Below are 24134 nucleotides of genomic sequence, written 5' to 3'. Positions count from 1 at the left end.
TGCCCCTGAGACTGCGAAACAGGAGGCAAGCCCTTGGAGTTATGATAAAGGGATTTCTTAAGCGCACGTACACCAAGCGGTTTCATGGCAGTGTTACTATGGTTCTGGGTTGGAGGGATGCAGGTCTAGTCTCGCCCTCCCAGGCAAGGAGGGCAGCATGCAGCAGGTCCGTACATGAGAGCAAGAGTCCAGCAGAGTGGTTGTTCTTTGAACAGCACAGCAGTCCTTCTGGCAAAGTATTCACAGGTCCTGTATTGGTGGTGTTGGAGGTAAAGTACTTCTACTTAGTTGTACCTTTTTGAAGTGGGAGGGACGTCAAAAACATCTCTTTGAAGAGCACAGAGTGCCTGCCCTGGCCCCAGTGTCTCCACAGGCTGGTATGCAGCCCTTTGTTGGGGCAGAAGACCGCCTAGTCAGGTGAAGGTGTCTGCTCCTACCTCCCATTCTGCCCAGTCGCACCTAAGCTCCCTTTGTGTGTGGCTGGCTAGAGGGAATGCACAATGCCAAGCTGTCACCCACCCCGGACTTCTAGTCAGATGGACAGAAGGCACCAAAAGGTTAAAGTAATGAAATGCCAACTTTCTAAAAGTGGCATTTTTCTGAATTACAATTGAGAAATCTTACTTTCAATAAGTTGTGATTCCAGCGGCACCAAACTTGTTTTTTTTTAATTTTACCGATTGAAAATTAAGCCTCTAAAATGTAATAAGTTAGTCCCAATGTAATCCTTTGGGATAAATGGGCCTTGCAGTAGTAAACTGGACATGTAAAACCTAAAAGTTAACGTCCTACTTTTTAAATACACTGCACCTTGCCCTTGGTCTGTCCAGGGCCTTCCTTATGAGTGACCTGCGTGTATTAAAGGTTTGTGCCTGGCAAAAAGCTTAACTTGCCAGGTCGACATGGCAGTTTAAAGCTGCACACAGGCTCTGTAAAGGCAGGCCAGAGACCTGTTTAAGGGACTACTTAAGTGGGTGGCACAATCAGGGCTGCAGGCCCACTAGTAGCATTTGAGTTACTGGCCCTGGGCACACTTATTACAGCAAAATATGAAAATTTTGGATAAGCCAATGACCCCATGTTTGAAGCAGAAAGTGCATTCGCTTTACTACTGGTGAGCAGTGGTATAGTTCCAAGTTAGCAAAAACAGGTCTGAAGGCAAAGTCAGGGAAACCACAGCAAGCATGCCAGGTTTGACACTGTAAATACGTTGAGTCACTGTTCCTGAGATGGGAATTAGAAGAACGGGTCAGTCATTTTTGAAAGGTGGAGAACAGTCGGATAGACTTACTTGATGATCTCACACATCCTAAAGGATTTCATGCTTCATCGGGCGTCACGCCAAACAATTCCCAAGCTGGCGGTCTGGTAGGTGCAAGATTCTGTGTTCTCCGACAACTGTCAGCACACTTCCTCCTCGTGCATACATACGTTATGAGTCCACTGGTAAATGCGGCAATAATACCCTTCTGTTATGTAGATGGTGACGGCAAGCTCCCTCTCGCTATGACGTATGGAGCATCCTGCCCCATTTTGAATAGGGGAGCTGCCTTTAGCCATTTTCCCTCCACTTCTATCCCTGCAACCCCTACTATCACGGTGTGTATTAAAAGGCTTGCAAGCAAAGGGAACTAGCTGATTGATCACTACTACCATGATGGTCACGATATGATCATCCTCTACCATACCCTGCCACCCATCCTGATATCTAATGGGACAGTCTGTCAACTTGTACGCCATGAGTATTGCTTGCGACTAGATGATTCGTAGCTCACGTTTTAATTTTATTTTGCTCGGTGAAACTCATTAGTACGTTTTAATTATTCACCCAACTAATCCACATGAGACCACCTTAACTTGTGGCTCACTCTCATATTATGAAACTGTGGTCTGCCAATTGGGGACCTCTAGTTTGCACTGCAATGGCACTACTTCATTGAATTTTGAATTATCCGTTTGTCTTACTTTCCTTTCTTCCTTTTACATAAGGACCACTTTTTTTGCAGTGGACCTTTCTTTTCAATAATGCCATTGCACCACTAATCACTTCCCTACGGTCCTGAATCACGTAGGATCTCCTCCTGAGACCATTCAATAGCATGAAACATGTTGACCTTACCCCCTTTAATAAAACACTGCACTTGTCTAGGTAATGAGGGTCATAACTGCTCTCACAACACAACCTCTTAACTATGACAGAGGGATCACCCTGTTTAAATTAGTCTACCAAAGATACCCTCTAGTCACATTAAAGTTTTACGCCTCTCTTAACACTGCACACAGACCCGCACACCTTATGGCTAGCTCTATAAAAGATCTCCAATAGTGACTCTTCGTGGGGCATTGCAGCGCCGGCCCAACATGGAGCATCACCTGATGATGAAGCATGACGTGTGAGGACATAGTCTCCCTGACTCTTCTCCACCTTTCAAAAGCGACTGACCCTTTCTTCTAATTACTATCTCGTGAACAGTGACTGTTTAGTAACTCATCTACGATTCTGGAGCACAAGCCACTGGACCTACATCCAGCTCCTTGATTCCTCCCCCCCCCCCCCCCCGCCTTCCCAGCATCTATTGAGGCATTAGGGACCATGCTATATTACCACAGAATGTTTACCATAAGAACTCGGTAATTAGGGATTCCATTATGTAAAATGTCTCACTATCATGTAGGTAACAAATCACTTAATCTCATGTTTCTGGTATCTTTTGTTGTGATAGGCAGTAGGATCTACCTTCCCAGACTGAGTATCATCCTCATGACAATGAGCAGTCAGCCACCTGTTAACCTATGTCTATGTCCACGGACCGCCAAACTTGGGGCAGGGGGGTGCCCGCTGGCAGTCTCACCACCTTCCTTTTACGAGAGGCAGCAGCCAGAGAACCAACATTCCCTGGCTGTGAGTTATCCATATGCTTGGCGGGACTATTGGTCCCTCCAAGCATATTATGACTTTTCTCTCTGCTAGGTTTACATGGTTGTTCCTCTTCCATGTAAACCCTGGCAGACAAAACAAAGGGGGGGTGCAACATGTGCTTCCCCCCCCCCCCCCCCCCCCCCCATGTTTACCTGCATGGCATGGACTTTTCAGTACATGGTGTGCTGGAATTCTTTGTTTGCATTCCCATTGCCAGTCCTCTTTACTTATGAGTACACCAGCTTACGGGGGGGGGGGGGGGGGTGTTAGGCCTGACCAGCAAGACTTGACCACAGTGGGTACGACACCAAAAAACCCAGCCTGCGACACTGAATACGTTGCGAAACAGCGAATTCTGGTAAGAGGCTATGCTCCCTGGGTGACAACCCCTTAGGTTTTATCCCTTCCCACCCACCTTTCCCAGTCCCCCCTTGTATCATCGCTTCCTCGCCTTTGATCTCCTTCTGTTCTACCTCATTGGCCTTTGCATTTAGGTAAGAGTATTTGTTCCTGGATAAATCAATAAAAATCTGAACCATAAAAGATCAACAGGTCTGCAAAATATTTGAATTTTAACATTTAATTTTACTTGTGTTGATGGAATATTAGATTAACAAAGTGGTGTACTTTAAAAAGCGCTATTTACAAGGAGAATTAAGCAAATTAACACGTTTTTTTTTTTAAGGAAAAAGCCAAGACCTCATTATCAAGCAGAATAGAATATGCCACCAAATACTTGGATATTTTATAAACCGATATTCTAATTGCACCAAGATTGGGGAACAGTACATTCACGTAGATTAGTGTGATGGTAAATGTGAGCCTTTAATGTAAAATCTTCACTGTATTAAGAGTTATCAGTTTAGGAAGTTTAATTCCTGATGGAGTTGGATTTTAATTATGGAATATGCAGTAGTGCAGTCCATGAGCCTTAATGAATGAACCTTGATCCAGATGAGCAGTCCGAGAAGGTAGCACTGTTGGGGGATACGGCAGTGGCTGATCAGAGCAGTGTGAGCTATTTACATTTAACTAGAGAGCTTCAAACACTGTGCTCACAATCCAGCACATCACACATGCACTGAACACTGACCAACTCGTGTAAGGGAATACAGTTATCTCCCTCGGTTTCCTAATTTTCTTCCTGTCTCCTTTACCCATTGTTTCAGTGGATTTCTCCTTCTGCATTATTTCTCTTTTGCAAAGTCGTAATACTTTTCAGAAGCCTTCTCCCTTTGTCTTTCACTGGCTTTTACTTTTTCACTTTGTTCATTCTCAGTCTCTGCCACCCATTTTCCTATTTGGGATCTTTTTACCCTACATTTAAGGATCTTTCTTTCTCAACATTATCACACCTATGGGCTTGTTTCCTTCACCCTTTCTGCCTTCCTGGGTCCCATACTATTGCTCCCGGAGGCCTTACTTCATCCATCTTCTCCCCATCTCTCAATCAGGGTTTTATTTTATTTTTTGAAGCGTGCTACTCACCCGTGAGGGTCTCGAGGCACTGGGTTGGTGCAGCTCCGTTTCAGTCAGAGCCAGCTCTTGAGGTTCTTCCTGAAGATGTCCAGGGTGGGTGAGCGTCTGATGTTCACTGGGAGCTCGTTCCAGGCCTTGGCTACGACATAGAAGGCTCTTCCGCCTGCTCTGTTGCTGCAGATGCGGGCAGGTCTCTGCCAGGGCGAGGTCAGCAGAGCGGGGGTTCCTTTTGGATACGTGGAAGGCGATTCTCTCGTTGAGGTATTTGGGTCCGATGTTGTGGAGGGATTTGTAGGCGTGGGTGAGCAGTTTGAAGGTTACTCTTCTTGCTGGGGAGCCAGTGGAGGTCTCGTAGGTGTTGGGTCATGTGTTTGTGCCGTGGGGTCCCGAGGACTACTGGCTGCAGTGTTCTGGCTGGTTTGGAGCTTGTGTAGGAGGGTTCTGTTTTAGGCATAGAGGGTGTTGCCGTAGTACAGTCTGGTTACGAGTGCATGGGTGATGGTTTTTCTGCATTCGGGGGGGGGGCTCCATTTGAAGGTCTTGTGGAAGATGTAGAGACAATTGAAACAGGTGGAGGCGGCGGAGTTGATCTGGCGGGTCATGGTGAGGGAGGAGTCAAGGTTGATGCTGAGGTGCCGTGCATGGTCTGTTGGGGTGGGAGGACTCCCAAGGGCAGAGGGCCATCAGGTGTTGTCCCAGGCGGAGTTGGAGGGTCCGAGGACCTCAGTCTTCTCTGAGTTGAGCTTCAGGCAGCTATTTTTCATCCAGGCTGCGATGTCCTTCATTCCTTCCTGGAAGGAGTCTAGAGTCTTCGGTGTTCTTCACGTGAGAGAGAGGATGAGCCGGGTGTCGTTGTCATATGATACTATGCTGAACCCATGCTGTCTGATGATGGTGTCAAGGGGGGCCATGGAAATATTGGAGAGCCTGGGGCTGAGCAAAGATACCTGGGGTACTCTGCAGTTGATCTGTGGGTTCGGAGAGGAAGGGAGGGAGTCTGATCCTCAGAGTTCTCCTGGGTCCTATTTTAAGGTATTTCTTTCACACTCTCATAGGTTGTCTAACATTAGCTTTCTCTCTTTGCTCATCTTCTATTTCCCGACACCGGTCCATGCAACATAATCTACCATCTCTGGCTTCTTTAATTTTCTCTGCACAACATATCCTTTTTCAACCAAAAACGCATTGTTCAGTGAACCTTGTGAGAAGCTGGCTTGTATATGCTGCCCACTAGTTAAAGTGGGCACCTTGCACCAGTCCAAATGACCCTTATTGATTTTGGTTAAAGACCACTTTTATTGAAAGCTATCCTAGAGGTAGCTATGGAGAGCAGCCTTCAGGGTAAGTCTCGAAGGCATGTAAAGCAGCTTGGTTTACCAGATTGTAACCTCTTGAATGACCAAATGAAAGGAGAACCACACTGACTGATTATATGTGCAGTGATATAGATACATGTAGTGAACGTATATTTAAGTAAGGGGTGCATGCACCACCTTACTCGGGCTGCTGTCATTTCGAATGGTCTTCCAGGGGTGTGTTAATATATGCTGCAGCCACTGAGGCCTCTGGGGTACCTATGACCTAGGTACATAGTATACCATATACTAGACTTGTAGGGGTACCCCAGAATCCAATCTGAAGTGTACCTAAAGTACATGCAATCAATATAGAGAAAGTGGCTAGGCTGGGGTCTTGGAGAGGAGGAGGAGCAAGTCAAACAGTTTAACATCAGCAAAAAAGTGGGGGTAACTATAAAAAGCAGATGCTACACCTTGCAAAACTCAATTCATATGCTCTCGTGGCTTAGCTGCCTTTCTCCCTCATTCTCAAGGGTGCCTAGTTTGCTCTTGTGGGTCTCTTTCACTCTGTATGTTGCTCTCTAGGTTTGTCAGGCTCCTTTTATACTTTATCTTTGGGGATTTCTTTCACCTTTTCATCTTGTATTCTTTCTTGCGCCAGAGTTTTTAACGAAGTGCAAATTAATAAATTTCCCATAGCTCTAATCCTTTCTTTCTCACATGTACACATTTGTGCTCTTTAAGATTACTTTTTTCCTCTGTTTTTATATATTCACATCTCCGGTTGCTTTAAGGTTTTTCAGATTTGTGTTCTTATAGTTTGCTGTTGCACTCAAACACTAAACTTATTTCACTCTCCTTTGGTCTGCGGAATTCTCTGATAACAGTCTTCATCTCAAGGCACCTCTTATAATAAAGTGTTCTGTATTTCTATAGTCTCAACGGCTTTACTGTACAAATTTACGTACCTCAAAATGATGGAACTATGACTTAGCCTAGTTGAGATTCAAATTCATGAACAGAACAGTCTTTTTTGATCTCACTATCTTCTCTCACTTTCTCCATCTCAAGTCTTCTCTTCTTAGTTCTCCCACCCTTCGTCATTCTTTCTCCCTCTGCCTCACTTATAATTTTATTTAGCTACTTCTCATTATCTTGCTCCTCCTCTGTTTTGCGTTCTGTTCTTCCTCACTTTCTTCACCCCTTATGCTCTGCTTCGTCTGTCACCTAATCATTTTTAGGTCTCGCGCCTAGCGTTGCAGTGCATAGCACTGTCGTGCAGCGAGACCTCTTGGAGAGGTTTTGAAAATCGACCTAGGAATCTCACAAGCTCGTGCATGTGCTTTTCCTTTTGTGGCACGCTATTGGACTTTGCGTGCGTCTGGTAATAAAGGCAGCACGCCATAGGCCAAAGGCAGGCGCATTACCTACTGGTGTCGGTTACGCGCACCGGCCGTCATGTGGGTTTAATTATCGTGCCCAGACACTGGCACGATAATTGAAACCACATGGCTCGCAGTGGCGCGCACACTACTTGCGGCTTTTTCGGGATCCTTTCACAGGGAAGCGTGGTGCAGTTGCGCGAGCCATATTAAGACTGCGGAGCTCTGTACAAGGTAGTGACAGTAAATTTAAGTGGGGTGACTTCTGAGAGGGAGTGTGGGCTATTTAGTATGTAATGCATGACTCGACGCCTCGCCACGGGTAGCAAGTGCGATGTAAATGCAATTAAAACTGTGTGCAGCTGGAGGTGTGCGACGAACTGGTTCCTATTTGTTTTTTGGAGATGCGTTGCCTTTAGTGTTGCTTTGCCTCCTATTCCATTGGTCTCACTCACTTCATTAGCCCAGATGTGCCTCATCTACTTTCTTGCTGGCGCGCTTTCTGTTCTGATTCTTAACACCTCATCCTCTGTCCTCACAGTGAGGTGCTGTGCTACAGGCAGGGTGGACCAGAGCAGAAGCCTTTTACCAATGTAAATCAGTGACCATCAGATATGCAGCTGGCCATGGACCTTATACTGGGGTGACTGTTACAGGGGCTAGTGCCCATGACAACAATGAGAATAGCGCTGATGATACCAATGGGACTAGTGGTGATAACAGTGAAAATAACTCTAACAATGGGACTAGTGCCGACGACAAAACTGCATGATTAAGAGACCCTATCCTGGACCCGCATGCCTCATCAGTGTGCACACTGGTCTTTAACCATATTCCTCCAACAGATTCTGGCACATTATTACATGTTAATGTGTTCCTTGTGAGGCCTCCTGACTCCTGCCATTGGGATTTAAGTTCTGCCACTATGTTGATTCTATAATTCCAGTGCTGGAGCATTGTGATTTTGGTAACACAAAGCCTTCTCGTGCTTTACCTGAACTTGTTTGTTTTTTGTGAGTAACGTTCAAAGAGCCAACATGCGCTGTGGGAAGGGCTTTTCGGTAACAAGCATTTGCAAGGCAATATGTCTCGCATTTACACGAGTTTGACCTATTGGCATTGTAAATGACAATGGCTTTGATTTGTTTCAAAAACCTAAATAAAAGGCAGTAATTTACAATAAAAATAGCTCAAACTCTCGCAAATGCGAGACCTATTGCATTGCAAATGCTTGTTTTTCATCTGGCTTTTCACATTTGTTTCCCCTCATATTGTTACATTTCTCAATCCTCTTTCCCATCTCATTTTCTTGCTATGACTGACGCGCTCTCAGCTCTAATTTCATCTTCCACTCTTATATTTCTCGAAGTTCAGACTGTGTGGACATCTCGCTTTGCACTTAAGAATGAAAAATAGGGCTAGAATCCCATACCAGAGTAATAAATTCAATAACTCCAAGGACTGCATCCCCTCATGGATAGGCAGCATTCTAATATAACCATGCACATAGGTTTGAACATAATGTCATCTGAAAAATACAAATTGCAGCATTATTGCCCCTACATTGAAACCTGCACTGGCCTTTGTGCTCTTGGTCCTCTGCAGTGTTTACTATGGAGCTGAGGTCAAGGAACCTTTCTCCAGCACAAGTGCTGTCCCAAATGGACTGCTGTGAATCTAAGCACATTTATTACATTGTGTTAATGAGCTCTGGCATCCCCAAAAAATGGAAAAGAGTTCGCAGCCCAGGAAGGACTGTATGTACGACAACAAACCATTAGTTTAATGGCAAGTAAGTGTCTGTTTCAAGAACAGAAGCACTCTCCTTCGTTCACCCTGGAAAATCACTTGGTCTTAAATGTGTTTATTTCAACTTTCCACTACTGGCTCCTTTTTATAAGTTCTAGCTTTTGGGTGCTTAGCAGCTTCTTGCAATTTTAAACACCTGCTGCAGAATTCCTTGCGCATCCCACTTTCGGGCAGCAATAAAAATGTCAAAATAACTCTTGCAATGTTCCTGCTAGAGAAATTGATCAGGGTTGTGTGTAGTGTCCGTTTTGACTCGTCATAAAGTAGCACAGTGTTAATATGCCTGCTGCAAACAACAGATCTGTATTTTATTAGGCTAGGTGAGTGGGTTAGTAAAACCACCCTTTAACAGTGCTTCGAAACAAATTAAATGTGATAGGGGCTATGGAGAGATGAGGGGTACTCTTGCCACATGGTAGTGAGGGAATTCTAGGAGGAGGTCATTGGATGAGGGCTGCCTAAAGACTGTCGCACAAGGCACCACCAGAGCTAAAGCCGGCCCTGGTGGTGAGTGACCTTAACTGAAAGCATTGCATGTGACGAGAGTGCTTACCCTGCCTTCTCAGCACCTCCTCAGTGTCTCGAGTATGAACTACTCTGTCATTGGATGGCTGATGCTGCACCAGTCGCTTATAAAGAATCACAACCCCTGACAAGCAGCCAGAGCACGATCGCAATACAGCCTCTCAGAAATAATCTACAAATTAAACCACTGATCTGTCAATCTGTAGCTGAGTTTTTTTTTTTTGTTTGTGTTTTTTCTGTCCTTCCAGTTTCTTTTTCTCCAGCGAGTGGAAACAGAGGTTGGTGCAGGGCAGATACAAGGAAAAACACATATCTGAGAAGCTTACAAGTTAAAATAAATGCAGTCCACACAGGCAAGATGCCCCCCCCCTCCCATTGCTCCTGAACCCTGGTGTCACTGCACTGGCTGCACCACTGATGGCTCTGCCCCTGATGTTGTACCTTCCAATGCATCTCATTAGAGTCCTGCTCCTGGAGCTGCTAATCTTCTCCTGCCTCGTCCCTTCTCATAGGAGCTGTGCCGTGTGAAGAATGATCTCTCTGAGCCCCCCCCCCCCCCCTTGTCGGGGTCCTAGCGGGCTCTGACTGAAGAGTTGTTACTTTGGTTCTCTTCAGCCCTGGATCCCCGCGGGGAGCTCAGAGCAGGCTGCACTCTGCAGCTGCTTCAGAGTTAGACACAGCTGTCTACAGATGAGCTGAGGGCTCCCCCCCCTTCATGTACTGAAGACTGGGCCCCCGCACCACGGGGATTGCAGGGGTGTTTGTTATGCCCCTTGTACCTAGATTGGACCCTTCTGCACTGCTTTATAATACTTTCTTTCAGAATGTTCCTTATTACCTGCTTTTAAGTCTTCTGTGCTTTCAGAGGGTGAGTTAATATATTGACTGAGGTTCTTTAAACTACAAAGGAAAATGTGCTATTGTCTGGTTTTCCGGTTTGTCCTAAACATTTATTGATACATTTTTATATAGGGTCGTGTGTTTTTTCATAATATAAATTTCTCTCTGTTTTAGATCCTACTCTCTTACCGAATGTGGACTTTCCTGGAAGTGACCTTGAGAGAATCTTTACTCCAGATGCGGAATGCTGCCAGATTTACTGCACTGCCCATCCTCGATGCACATTTTTCACCTTGGTTTTAAGGCATCCCGACATTCCAAGGTATCTGTTTTATCATGTGTATTTATGGGCATATTGGCTGTTGCACAAGAAAGACCTATTACTGGTCTCTAACATGACAGCAGAATTGCAAACTTATAGTGGAGGCGAGTATGGAAGTCCCAAAACCAAACTAATTCCTGGGTGCATCTTTTTGCACCCAATTTTCAGCAAGGTGCAGAAAGGCTGGGAATAACAGGTGCAAAGTATATTTGCACCGCCTCTGTGTGCATCATATATATATTCTGTACAGTGAGTAGTTGGGGGATGTCATCAAGTTGGATGTCTGTGTGGACCAGTACACCGAATGATACCTGTTGTGCACCACAGACCCTTTAGTTAATGGCTTGTTTTAAGTGGGCTTTGTAAGAGGCAGATAGCCAACGAGGACATGGAGAAGGTATAGATCCGAGTTACATTCCTTCCTAGGTGAAACTAAATGATTTCAAGGCACTGCAGCTACCTCGCCCCCCCACCCACCATCCCCTCCCCAGAGAAGAGTTGACCCCTATCTATCACTGATACCCTTGGCTAACTTTAGACACCCAAAGATATGGCAAAGTGGGCTGGAGTAGGGAAGTGACTGCATGAGTCCTCACAGCTGCCATTTTGGTTTCAAGGAGCAGCAGGGAAATTTGGGATCCGAAGTGCTGAAGACCCAGGTAGAGACAGCATCAAATACAGCCAGTCTGATCAGGATTCTGGTGCCCATGGCACTGCGGAAGGGTGGAGCGTCCTGGCAATGGTCAGTCTGACACACAGGGAAGGCACCGGGCTAGTGAGGGTGTGCCTTGTCCTCCTTGCATAGCGGCCGGTTCTGACCAGAGGGACCCGTACATAGTGTGGAATCAACAGCACAAAATTAAGGAAAAGGTGTGCAGAGACAAGCCACCGTGCAGGAACTTGCCTATGAGCCCAGTGGCCTTCGTCTCTGATTTTGCCAACAGGGTAAGTTAGTGAGCCACGTCATCGTTCTACCAGTCTTGTCACGTTCCGCATGCGCTCTTGTTATGTATGCTCTGTACTCGTATGCGTGTTGTCAATCCATAAACATGAAGAATTTCTCCATTTCTGCCCAGTTCTTGAGATGCCAGTGTTCCCTCATTTAGTAGCTCGAACTATGTTAAGAGGTGCTCCTGGTGTGCAATCTCAGCATGAAGCTGCGCCCAAGTCCCCACCACTGTTGCTATGCAGTGACCGCATGCTACTAATTTAAATGCCTCCAATTCTGTTAGTCAAGAAGAAGCAGCCCCATGTTCTCCCTTAAGTAATTACAGATCATGTCCCTCAGTGCACACCTGAAGACTAGGTCGGCAAATGTTGTAGTGTTGAGTTTCGAGGACGGAATGCTAGGTCTGCTCATCTTCCAGTCAAGAGGATGTGGTCAGTTAGCTAGATTGTCGACATTGGTGCTGGAAACCAAGGTTCAAGCCTCTGGGTTGCGTCCGCATCCTGTGATTCTCGGCAAATCACTTAATCTCCCCATGCCTGAATGTGTCCTTGTGTAATGTAACTGGTGCTCATGTAAAGCGCTCCAATACCTTCGGGTCGAGTTCGCACTATATAAATCTGCATTTAAAAATAGTCCGAAATAGCAGGTTATGGTCTGAGTTTTTGCCAGATATTCTGCGCTTTTGGTTCTCCTGTCAGTAGAATGTAAGATAACATCTAGGCGTAATAATAGTTCATGCATACTCAAGTAAAAAAATAAACTCTGCCCTCTGGCTACAAGATTCCCCAGGTATCCTCAAATCCCCAGTTGTTGATCCAGTCTTAAAACAATTGGGTAGTCTTGTGTATCGTGGAGCGGATGTAGGTAGTGTGGGGTTGTGGTCTAAAATTACATCAGCCACACAGTTATTATATCCTGAGTAATATAGGGTAGTGGTGTATACAGGAGAGGAGGGCCGCTGGGAAAAGATGGCTGGCTCCACATTAGGAGCATAAATGTTCACTAGGGCTATGTCTTTGCCATTTAACGACTGCAAATATCACATTACCTTCTGGCAGTGCTTAATTTGTAAAAAGAGTGCTGGTGCTGAAAATGTTGCCAAGGAGGCCACAACTCACAGCTTTCTCCAGTGTACCCAACTTTAAACTCTCGCACTGGTTCAGTCTCTATCCTGTAACCATGCTCTGCTGTCTGTTCCCGAAGTCATGCATTTTACTTCTTTACCTACACCGACAGATGAGTGCAAACTCAAAATGCAAGTAATATTGAGCCCACCACCTGCAGGGTCAGGAATCGTAGCCCTGGCCCTGTGAAAGAAGTGCCGGTGCTGAGCACCGGAAAGCACCATCTCAAATTAAGCACTGCCTTCTGGGTCTATCTCGATCTGTGAGGAACAGGGTCCTGGAAAGAATCAAAGGTAGCATCCCTCTAGTGAGTAATGAATACATGGGAGCAAAGATGTTTTCCCCCCTCCAGCACCAGGCTATATTCTTTTAAGTGAGTCTACTGGAGGAAGGCAATTTAGACCCTCCATTTAAGATCTGTCTGGACCTTGTGTCTCTTGGAAGAGGAATTCCTGGGGAGCACCTCTACAGTGGTGGTAGTGCTAGCCAACGGGGCTAGAGTCAGTCTGAGCGAGTTGTATCCCAACATGCGGCCACTCCATACCTCCCTCCAGTAGGACGTGTGTAGGAATAAAGCAAACGCCCAATTATATGATGAATGGAAACTTCTACAGTCCCCTCCCCCACCACTACTATGCCTCCCCCGGGCAGTCGTTCCATGACACTCCATTCACACAATAATAAGCCATAGCATTAACGCTTCTCTAGTGAGATCTGATGGTACTGTCATTTGAGTTCAGGGCAGGGGAGTAAACCCGCTTAGTGCTGGGATCTTGAGTTTGGGTCCCCCTTCCCCCACCCCCCTGTCCCAAGCACTCGCACATAAACAAGCCATGCAGAAGTTGTCACAGATATCAGGAGGGGTCTTTCCAGCAGATCTCCTGAGTGCAGCTTACTCCTCCACAGCAGGCAAGACTGGAATATTGTACTGTCGAATGTCATCCACCGATTTAGGTGTGATCTCAGGCAGATGGGTGCAGGAGCTAGGGATCCTGTCCACACCAGACCCAGAGTCCTCAGACTGTACTTCCCTGGTCTCCCTTGCTGTGCCCCATCAGTGCAGATGTTGCAAGAGCCTGGCCTCTGCCTGCCCAAGCTTGTTACACTAGGACCTCTGCTTTCTTTCTCCTGGAGGGAAACCATTTGAATCTCCACAGTATGGAGATACCTTTCCTATGGTCTGGACTGCATTGGGGCACCTGGGTGTGAAGCCATTCCTATGCTGCAGTGTGGGTTTTTAAAAAAACAGACTTTTCATTCTGTTGTACACTGAGCTTGGCAGAAACAAAGCATATGGAAGATCTAGATCTCATAGCCTCTCTTTAATGGGTATAAAGGATATCATAGGAAGCCCCGACAGCTACTGTGGTGATGAGAAAAAAAAAATCTTTTGTATTTTCCACTTGTAAGGGGCCTGCAATGCAAGCCTGTTGCAGTAGTCTGTCACAGTAATGAAGACGCCAGGCCACCACAGGCCGAGGTAGTATGCCTGGCACTGGGGAAATTGGTCCGCTATTCTGTATGTTCACTACAGCGCATACATTTTGGACAGGCCTTCTTGGGCTACCACCTCTTGTAGCCAATACTCAAAGGAAATCATTGCGTAACCCTCCATACATTCAGGAAGACCTATTGTTACATTACACTATGCCCTGCCCTCTTGGTCTTCAATTCTGGCCTCCAGTGTTGAGATCTGATCAGACATATTGTGCAATGTAGAAAGTTTTTTTTTTTTTGGGAACCAGGGCCAGGTTAGACACAGTCTCCACTGTGTGCATTCGGTCTACTAATTTTCTGTGATCTGAGTAAACCGAGAGCTGTCGCCACTGATTATCTTGGCCTCCAGCGCCTCTCTGATAGTTGATGGCTGTGAGGTCTGTGTGTTTACTAATGGCTTTCAATGAACTCGGAGGTCTGAGTAAAGAAAGCACTGGGGCCTTCCTGAGAATTTCAGAGGCTAGCCAGGAATGTGGAGAAGTGTGGTAAATGGTTAGAGCGGCAGACCCTGATGCAGAGGTCTGGCCCGGGACCAGGGTTCAATTCCTGCCTCGGTGGGTCTTGGGCTCAAAATTCCACGGACCTGACAACTCTCGCCTCGGTGCCTATTCCAATCATGGAGTCCCACTCTGTCTCTGGGCAATAGCTTGCTTAATCTCCACAATGGCCCCCACAATGCTCAGGATGCCTGGCCTCCACCTTGGGGGTGCCCAGGAGTGGACACCTCACAGGGAAAGCCAGGATGGGTTCCACAACGGTATTCGTACAAGCGCCTTGAGACACTTGCAGGTGAGTAGTGCGCTATACAAGTATCAATTTACATATTGGTTATTTTGCTTGTGATCTCCTGGATGCATTCTCCATATTGTACACAGGGAAGCTCCACTTTGCTGCTCAGGGCCCACGATCTGTCCTAATTCAGCTCCATGCCATTCACACCATCTCTCCATTGTCCAGGCAGTCTGTGATATGTTCAGAATGGGGAATGCAACATCCCCCCCCTACACACTGCACAGGACACACTGACACCAGGTGCCACACCACACACTGGATGGCAATTGGTCCTGTGGGTGGGGGCATCCTCCGCTCCCTGGGACAATCGACCCATAATAGGAAAGGAACAGAGCAAATGCCCCCCCCCCTGCAGCCCCATGCCAAGAGGGTCCGACCGCATTCAAGGATGCAGTCTAGTGATTCCCATCGGGGTAACAGCAGTGGGCCACACTTTGCAGCACAGCCGCAGCTTTCTTCTGGCGCCATCTTTAAAGTACCAGATCAGTTGCATGCCATGGTCTCAGGACAGCAATCTCAAGCGGTGCCTCCACTCCCGAGCAGCCTACCGCCTCCCTCTTCGTCTTGGAGACCCTGGGTCGAGTGAGGAGAGCTTCGAAAGTGCTGTTTAAAGCATGGTGGGTAGCTCTGCCCCCCCCATCCCCAGGATCAGAACTTCTCACTGGAAACATGGCTTTAGATGGGGTTCCTTGAGCAAAGACTCCCTCTGACGGGCACCAGGGTTTAATAGAAATTAGCATTACATAGTTTCACCGATTCAATGTGTGCCTAGCTGAGCAGTAGAAAAATAAATCACCGGTGACTCTGCACCTCAACTTATTTGTGGTCAAAGTCTCTGGAGTCTGCAGGTGCCTGAAGCTTCATTTCCGCAGACTTCAAAAAACGGCACATGACTGTGCTAAGTATCTGAAAAGGATGGGCGTGCTGCTGATATCCTGTTCGGTGGTAGCCCACGTTTCTAGAGACGTGCAAGATCAATGGCTTGAAGCTGGGACCACCACAGTGGGTGACCTGCATGAATCATGCGGTCTCCACCCATTTGATCTAAAGTCCAAATATAAATCTATTGCACAGTTTGTGGCGTAAATGTTCCTCATCCAGGAGACTCCTTTGAGGCGCTGCAGAACATGGGAAGATGAAATACACAGGAACTTGCACCTTATCTGACACCAGGGATCAGAAGGAAGGCTCTTACTTTGCTGTATTGGGAAAGCCTACACACAGGCAAGGTGTCACTGTGTGGGATTAGAAGCCTGTGGTCTAGGGACATTGAGAGTTAAGAGATGACGATTGGAGTAGGTTGGTGGGATGCTGCTGGAGGTATCTCCTAATGCTAGGGTCAATCTGCCGCAATTTTATTTTCTTCGTCGCACTTACAAGGCAACTCCCGTATTTTGTATGATTTATAGCGGTGGCTCTGTACTTTGGCCCAAAATCGCCCAGAAGAGGGAAACCTCATCCATACAGTGTGGTAATGCCCAATGGTGTGGAGCTATTGAGCAATTAATCTCATCTTGATTGGCCAGAACATTGCAGTGTACGTGATTGCCCCCTGTAAGCCGTGGCCCTTTGGCTTACCAAAAGATTGCCATGGCCGGTAAGTCTGCTTTGCTGCCTCTATGGACTGGGTTTCTAGACTGATACGGGAGATCATTTGCTTGAGGTTGTTAGACATTCTGTTTGCAGACCTCTGACTGGGCGGTTTGGGTGCTGTTTACCTACAGCAATGAAATGTTTGTGGATGTGAATACTCTTTGGAGGGTGGTCATGAAGTGTATTTAACTTCAGTGAAGTCTGAAGTGCCACTTCACATACACAAGTTCAGCTGTGTACAAGGGTGAGGAAGCCCAGGGCATATGTAAGTGCCATACAGTTAGATGCAAAATGTGCATAATATGATGCATTCGAGTTTGAGTAGTTCTGCCAGACATCATTCCACTTTACTCCTGTCTGGGTGTGCGACTAATACACTGAGTTGAACCTCAGTACCGTGCGTTGAAGGGGCTCAGGATACATACATAAGTTCTGTACGTAGTTTAGTGCAAATAGATGTATAATTGTAAGTCGATAATGTGTGTGTGGTCCATCGGGCATTTTAATTTTTGAATCCCCTTTGGGATACACTGTGTGTGACCTCTTTGGCTAGACTTTCTTTACAATGATGTATGTTCTAAACATAAAACAATTACAGTCGCACTTTGTCACATGACAACCCTAACACACCACTTAAACAATTGTCGCATGTACGCAATAACACCCCATCCAGACACATGAAAGACCACTTATGCACAGAGTCCTCCATGACAAAATACAAACGACACCCCAATTCCCTTCCTGCACTCATTCATGGAGATGCTTACACAGCTCACATAGGATAACATGCACAAACCTACCCATGTTTTTTGAAACCAGCAACCAAACAGACCATCCATAAACAGGCCAACACCATTGGATAGAATTTATCTTCATACTATAGTTGGACAGTTGAAAACTATATAATGCCATTTTAATTGTTTAATGTTTGTACTGCCAATATGATTGAGTTTAAGAATGTAAGGGTTTGTAGCGTAGTAAACATTAATTGACTATCGAGTGCACATATTCACTACACTAAGTGCTTGATTTTAGGGCTACAGTTCCATCAATAATATTTATAATTTCTTTCTTTGCAGCTATTCCTGTTTTCTGAAATACACGGACAATGGTCAACCATTAAGGAGAGCCTTTCTGGCAAATGCTGTGTCTGGGTTTCGTCTATCCACAGCTGACCCCAACACACATAGTACGTATTGTATAAATGAATGCTTCCTATTGGAATCATCTGTCCAATCGGTTTTATTAGATGAAGGATGCAAATCTGAAGCGTGTGCCTAGTAACTACTTCAGTGTCATCACCATTCATCCTTATGAGGTTATAGTCTGGAAACAGTTTCTAAATTTTTATATATTTGATTGTTTTGTGCATAGCAAACATATATTCTAAACGCGTGATCTTAGATAGATGTTTAATAATACTTTCTATTCATTTGTTTCATTACTTTTCATGTATTTTGTTTCAGTATACATATTACTATTTGCATCAATGTTTAAAAAAAAAAAAAAAAACTTCTATTCTAGACTGAATTGTATTCCTTAATTCTTGTTTTTTATTTATTCTTGATTCGAACATACGTTGTAAAGCAGGGGTCTCCAACCTTTTCTGTATTGAGCTACTTCAGCTCAAGGAAAGTCCTGTTGAGTTACTAGCAAATTTTATCACTGCAAAATATTGAAAGCACATGTAAACCTTAAACTATGACCACCCGAAGCAGGATTATCATAGTGCCACCCAAGTATTCCAGGTGATAGTACCAGAAGATATGCTAGGGAAACATTTATCAATATTAAATGCTAAATGCCTATACCTGACTGATAAAGTAACATTCAAATCTTCACATGCCTTGTGGCACAAAGCACATGACCACAGCAATAAGTCTCCTCAATTCAGCTTGGCTTATCTTTCAAGTATCCACTTTAAATGTTTTGGAATTGCAACCTTTTGTCTTCATCAACATATCAATTTCTGAAAATACACAGATTTTTCTATCACCACTCTCCATTTTGGGCAATCTAAATTTTCCTGAAGAAAACCCGTGTTTGGAAAAAATGCCTTTAAAATACCAGTTTTCATTTTTAGGAAATACATAGTCCCGAAACATAAGCTAGTCATTTTAATTGGGCACTCTCCTGTACAAATGCCTCACATGGACAGACTGCTTAAAATGCTCAGGTATTAGTCATAATCCATGGCACCGTAGCACAGAGGAACACTGTATAATGCCAACCAGTATAAATTGTGCCAAGTCTGGACACCGTAAGGACCAGGATGACCACCATATTAATCATGGTCATTATTATGCAAGGGGCAGCCACAATTATATCAAGGATAAAAAATATAGTGCAGTCATGCTCTTAATATGTCACTTATGGCTGCCAGTATACCATAACTAGACCATAAATATCAAAATAGTAAAGGATGGCCATAATTATGTCATTGGCACTATTATGCCATGAACTGACACAATTGTGCCACAGACAAAACCCATATGATGGGGGCTAGCATACCCATTTAGTAGTCCTTGACACCAGGTGTAGCTTACAGGAAGCAACCGGGTTTATAATGGACGCACACAAAGATGAATGCAGATGAGGCTCTCCATTTGATCTGCTCAGGATCATAGCTTTCCTCAGCCCTTGGCTGCTCCTGCACCCAACAAACATTTTCACTGACTCCTGCAGTCCCACACTTTAGTGGGTCAGCACTGATAACTGCTCAGGCTACCACTCCATTTATGGCCCACTGTTCACACACATGGTGAAATTGATAAAGCAGGGAACTACCACATGGCTAATCACCTTGTGACTTAGTCAGACACTGGATAAAGGTGACCATGTGGCAGACTCAATGGGCCAACAGTGCGTGTTTGAGTGCCTTCCGTAGGCTGGTTGGCTAAAGATCTCCAGGTGAGAAGTGCTGCCTTTTTTAATATGCTGCCTTCGAGTCTCTGCATAGACTCTGAATGGGATACTGGGATTGACTTCACCTCGGAGCTACTTTGAGGGTACTGGCGAGCTACCAGTAGCTCCCGAGCTACTCGTTGGAGACCCCTGTTGTAAAGCAACGCCAATTAATCGATCAGTCTTAAGCACAATAATTGGCCTGAGTGTTCTAATTACATGGTGTCAGTAATTTTTACATTTGGTTAGTTTTCAAAATATAGGTTCCACCTCCATACGTCAGCGAGGTCCCCAACTTCTTTGTTTTTAAACCACCAAAGGCAGAGCTGTTGTCCAACCTCCTCCACACAGAACCTTGGATTTCACTTTTGTTTGCCTTGGACAACCCTTTGTGAAAAATTGGGTTGTTGATTAGCTAGATTGAGAGTCCTGGTGAAGCCGCCACAGTCCCTTGCAGGGTAAACCACATAGTCCCTAAATTGACCTGTGCCTAATCCTGGCTAGCTTGGCACAAAAAGCAGTCCGGTGCAACTTGGAGGCAATGTGTTAAGTATTTATACAGCACACAAACCGTAATAAAGTGAAAACCCAACACAAGAAAAATCCCAAAGCAATTTAGAAAACAATGTATTTGACTCTAAAATGACACCAAATCCTATCAGTAGGACCAAAGTTCTCAATTTGCAATGTTTTAAGTGCAATCTAATGCCTAAAACGTCAAAGATCTCACCAGACATCTAGTCATGCGAGACCTGGTCAAAGTCTAATGGTCAGGCCAACTGCGATGGAGTGCGTTTCGAATACAAGTGGGTTGTGCCCAATCACCGCATAACTTTGGAAAGAAAAGTCTTGGAAGGTAGAAGTTCAGCAAGGCTGCAGGAGTGTCCAAAAAGGGGGCCATCTTTGTCGGATGGCCTTAGAGTGAAGTTTCAGAATTTTTACCTTCGTATTTAGCAGTCATAATGGAAGCAGGAGGCTATAGCTGAAGACAGTCTGTTCCACGAGGTTCATACCCTTTTGGCGAAGGACCCACTGAAATGGATTTGCTGCTTTAGAGAAGGTAGCAGGAGAAGCAGCAAAGTCTAGCTCACCGGCAATTCATGTTTGGTGGATAGACGAGCACGTTGGTCCCAGTCAAATGTTTCTCAAATAACTTTTTGCCTACATTTTGTTTGTCCTCAGTCTTGGAAAATGGTCCTCTTAGCACCCACAACCAAGGGTCCATGAGCAGACGGAGACCTCTTGGAAGTTCAAGTGGGGACCAGGTGTGGGCAAGATGGTGGGAGCCAGTTAGGTCCCCGTGGCTCTGAACAGGTCAGAACTAGCCCTTGGAGGCACTTCTGGTAATCCTGGGTGAAGATGCAGGGCTGACCTCTGAGGGTTGAAACGGGCTCCAAGCAGCAGCAGTCTGGCAGAGTGCACAGCAGGTCACAGAAGCAGGCAGTCCTCTGAACCCCTCTGCAAGTGTAGTAGTTTATCCTCTGGTGGGAGAAGCTTCTGGAAAGGTTCTTTGAAGTGCATGGAATTTCCTGCCTCACTATCCTGGCTCCAAGCTAGATGCGGTGACAATATAGGGCCGTTAAGCTTATTATGAGGAGACTGGATACAGTTGTAAGAAACTGGCTCTATATATACTGCACCAAAGTGAGGTACAGTGTGTATAGAGTCCAGGAGTCTCCAGAGGTTAGTTCTAACCTTACTCTCTAAAGTGGTAGCTTGGTCGAGCAGAAAGGCCGTATTGGAGGATAGTGTAAAGCATTTGATGTAGACAGTCAGCAAATGGTCTCGAATTGTACTCTAGGCCAATTGTTTTGTGTAAAAAGTGTTTTTATTTCTAGAACCATGCCTGGTACAAGTAAGCATATACATACTTTGCAAGGGGGGGGGGGGTGTTGCCCTGGGTACATGGGGTACTATTTACTAGTGACCTACCTGTGGCCAGAGCTGTCAATTGGGTTTTGTTTTGGGGGAAAGAACACAGGCTCTGGGGTCCTGATTGGCAGGGCCCCAGAGCACAAAGTCAAAAAGCATCAGTAGTCTGGCAACAAAGGATGGGTGGGGGTTTACTGCAACAGAAACCCTCTTTCTCAACAGTCTATTCAGTTGCAAGTTGGCTGTGCTCGGCTCCCCCCCCCCCCCCCCCCCCCTTGTCAGTGATGGCCCATTGATTCAGTTAATGCCACTATTGGCCTGATGTGAGGAATTGACAGTCTAACCCAGTCATGTGACTTAAGACCGGCTGCAAGCACAAAGGTTTAAGTGCAGGAAAATGCCAACTTGGTGAAGTGGAATTTTCAAAATTGTAATGAAAAACATTAAAGATGGTTTTATCATTTAAATTCCATATGTACCAAACGTGACCTATCTACCTCAATTAAAAATTAGAGTATTGAATGTAATGAGGAATCTCCTATATTATCTTATGGGAGGTGTAAGCTTCACAGTAGTGAAAAACGAATTTGGGAGTTTTACACTACCAGGACATTTAAAATTTTAAATTACATGTGTAATTAAATGATTAGACTGCACCTATGTGCTATTTAGAGATTACCTCAGGGTTGACCTATGTAATAAAAGGGGACTTTAAGACTTGGCAAGGGGTTTAAAAATGCGAAGTCCACATGGAGTGTGGCACTGCATTCAGGCTGCAATGGCAGCAGTTGAGAACTGTTTAAAGGGCTATTTAAGTGGGTGACGCAAGAAGTTCAGCATGCCCAATTGTAGCATTTAATTTAACCACTCCACAGCCTTACAAGTAAACTAAACTGGCCAAATGGGTATATGTCAATCAAAACCGGTTTAGGGGAGTGAGCAGAAGCACTGATATAGCAGTGGCAAAGTGCACAGTGCCCGAAGGCCAACGCAAGCAAAATTGGAGGCACGCAGGCAAAAGTTTTGGAGAAGATCACATTAAGGTTGACAGATGGAGCACCCTTTCTCAGAGGGATCTTCGGGCAGTAACTGTGCCTTAACCCTATTTTTTTTTAATGCATAAATGTCTGCAGGAACTATATGTAAACATTATTCATTGTTGACTTGAGCCCCTTTCTCTTCTGCCAGACTTGCAACTGGAAAGGTCATTAATAGCAAACTCGCACCTTGTGCAGTATACTGTAACATAGTAAATGCTTTTACATACATTTACTGACTACTTTAGTGTACAAGCTCATTCTTACTTTACATACACTTAGTTTTGAACTTTGATTACGTTTAGAGGAGTGAATAAAGAAAGGTATTTAGACAGAAAATCAGAAACCGAAATATCATGGACCAAAAGATCGTGTCCAGAATATAGTGCTCCAATATTGTGAAGGAAGTCTCTACAGCTAAACAAAGTTTTACTATTCATAACTCCACATATATGTACCTTGACGATATATTTATCTTCAAGGTACTTGGATTTGGGGTCCATAGTAAATGGATAATTAACTATTTGCCCTTACGGTCTCTATTTTGGTCCTTTATTTAATTCTTTTTTTTTTTTATGACCCATTAAGTCCACATGATATTTCTGTCACTGATCCCAAAGAAATGTAGTCACACATTAAACTAAATCATACGTTTGTGGGTGTTCACAAGCAAGTGTAATGTATTTCCTTCACGTATCTTGAAATCCAGTAGATCCAATTACGTATGCCATAGGGATTGCAGAAAAGAGTTCCTAATAACGTTTGAAATAAATGAATTGGTGTATGGATCCGGAACTCTTTTTTTGAAGGAAGTGAAATTCCACAAATGTCCTAACCTAAGGCATGCATGCTATCCGCACTGCATACAATGTGCCTACATAGATTAAATAAAGTCAGTATTTTTTGTGAATCCAAATACTTACACAGCTTCTTTGCACTTTTCTGTAGTAAACGGGAAATTTTGATACCAGGTCTAACAAAATGTTTGAGTTGTAAATGGTTCTGTAGAGCTTAAATCTTGGTTGTAGAGAGAGAGCATAATTTTTCCTTAGTGTTCCTGTTTCCTCAGACCAATGATGAGCTGGGTGTGGAGTGTAATACTACTTCAGGGTAGTCCTATTGGATCACAAGAACCTGCCGAAGGTTGCAGGAACACGGCTGCTTCAGTGTTTTATGAAGCAGACTTCATAAAGGTCAAGTTTTATGTTTGAGAGATAAAATTGATGGTACTATGCTGTCTGGTTCTCCGATCACTGTCTATGGGTCAAAGGATGCATTTGGTCACTTGCGTTACCCTGGCATTGCTCGCTTTTAGAGTCTGGATATTTTATTGGGTATACCTTGGTTAAGGACCCGACTACAAGAATCCATAATAAATAGAAAATATTCTATGTGCCAGTTCCATTGGAATCTACTTTTTAACTAATAAACATTAGGTGAACTCTTTGTATAACACTTTGTTCTGCTTACTTTAAGGTTGTTTCACGAAAACCTACAACAACCTTGATTTCTATGGCGGCGACATTTGGGCTGTCATCCAAGAAAGCCCCACTGAGTGCCAGGATTCATGCACCAACTCCCCTGGCTGTCAGTTTTTCACCTATATTACAGAACAGTATAATCTGGCTCCATACCTGCGGTAGGTACACGGTGGCATGCTATTGTGGAACAATATTGTGTATTGTAGAACAGCTGACGGGCTATAGTTATGTCTCACACCTGTTCACATATGAACTTCAGAAGATTTGCCAGAGGCACATTGGTACCAAATGGAGAAAGAGGCTCCAATAC

At 44.9% G+C, this 24134-nt stretch overlaps 1 protein-coding gene across 1 annotated transcript in view; it reads left to right on the top strand.

Moving 5' to 3' along the window:
• The window catches only part of LOC146856181 (coagulation factor XI-like), an 84949-nt gene that overhangs the window by 34890 nt on the left and 25925 nt on the right, over nt 1–24134 (top strand). Inside the window, exons 3-5 of the mRNA XM_085654234.1 lie at nt 10428–10575; nt 17610–17719; nt 23820–23982. Of these exons, the coding sequence (XP_085510360.1) occupies nt 10428–10575; nt 17610–17719; nt 23820–23982 (421 nt within the window). The remainder of the gene's footprint in view (nt 1–10427; nt 10576–17609; nt 17720–23819; nt 23983–24134) is intronic.

Source organism: Triturus cristatus, chromosome 4_1 (genome assembly GCF_964204655.1).
Source record: "Triturus cristatus chromosome 4_1, aTriCri1.1, whole genome shotgun sequence".
In the NCBI taxonomy this organism is placed as follows: Eukaryota; Metazoa; Chordata; class Amphibia; order Caudata; family Salamandridae; genus Triturus; species Triturus cristatus.
The sequence above is the reverse complement of the archived record's forward strand: the minus strand, read 5'-3'. Positions and strand labels throughout refer to the sequence as shown.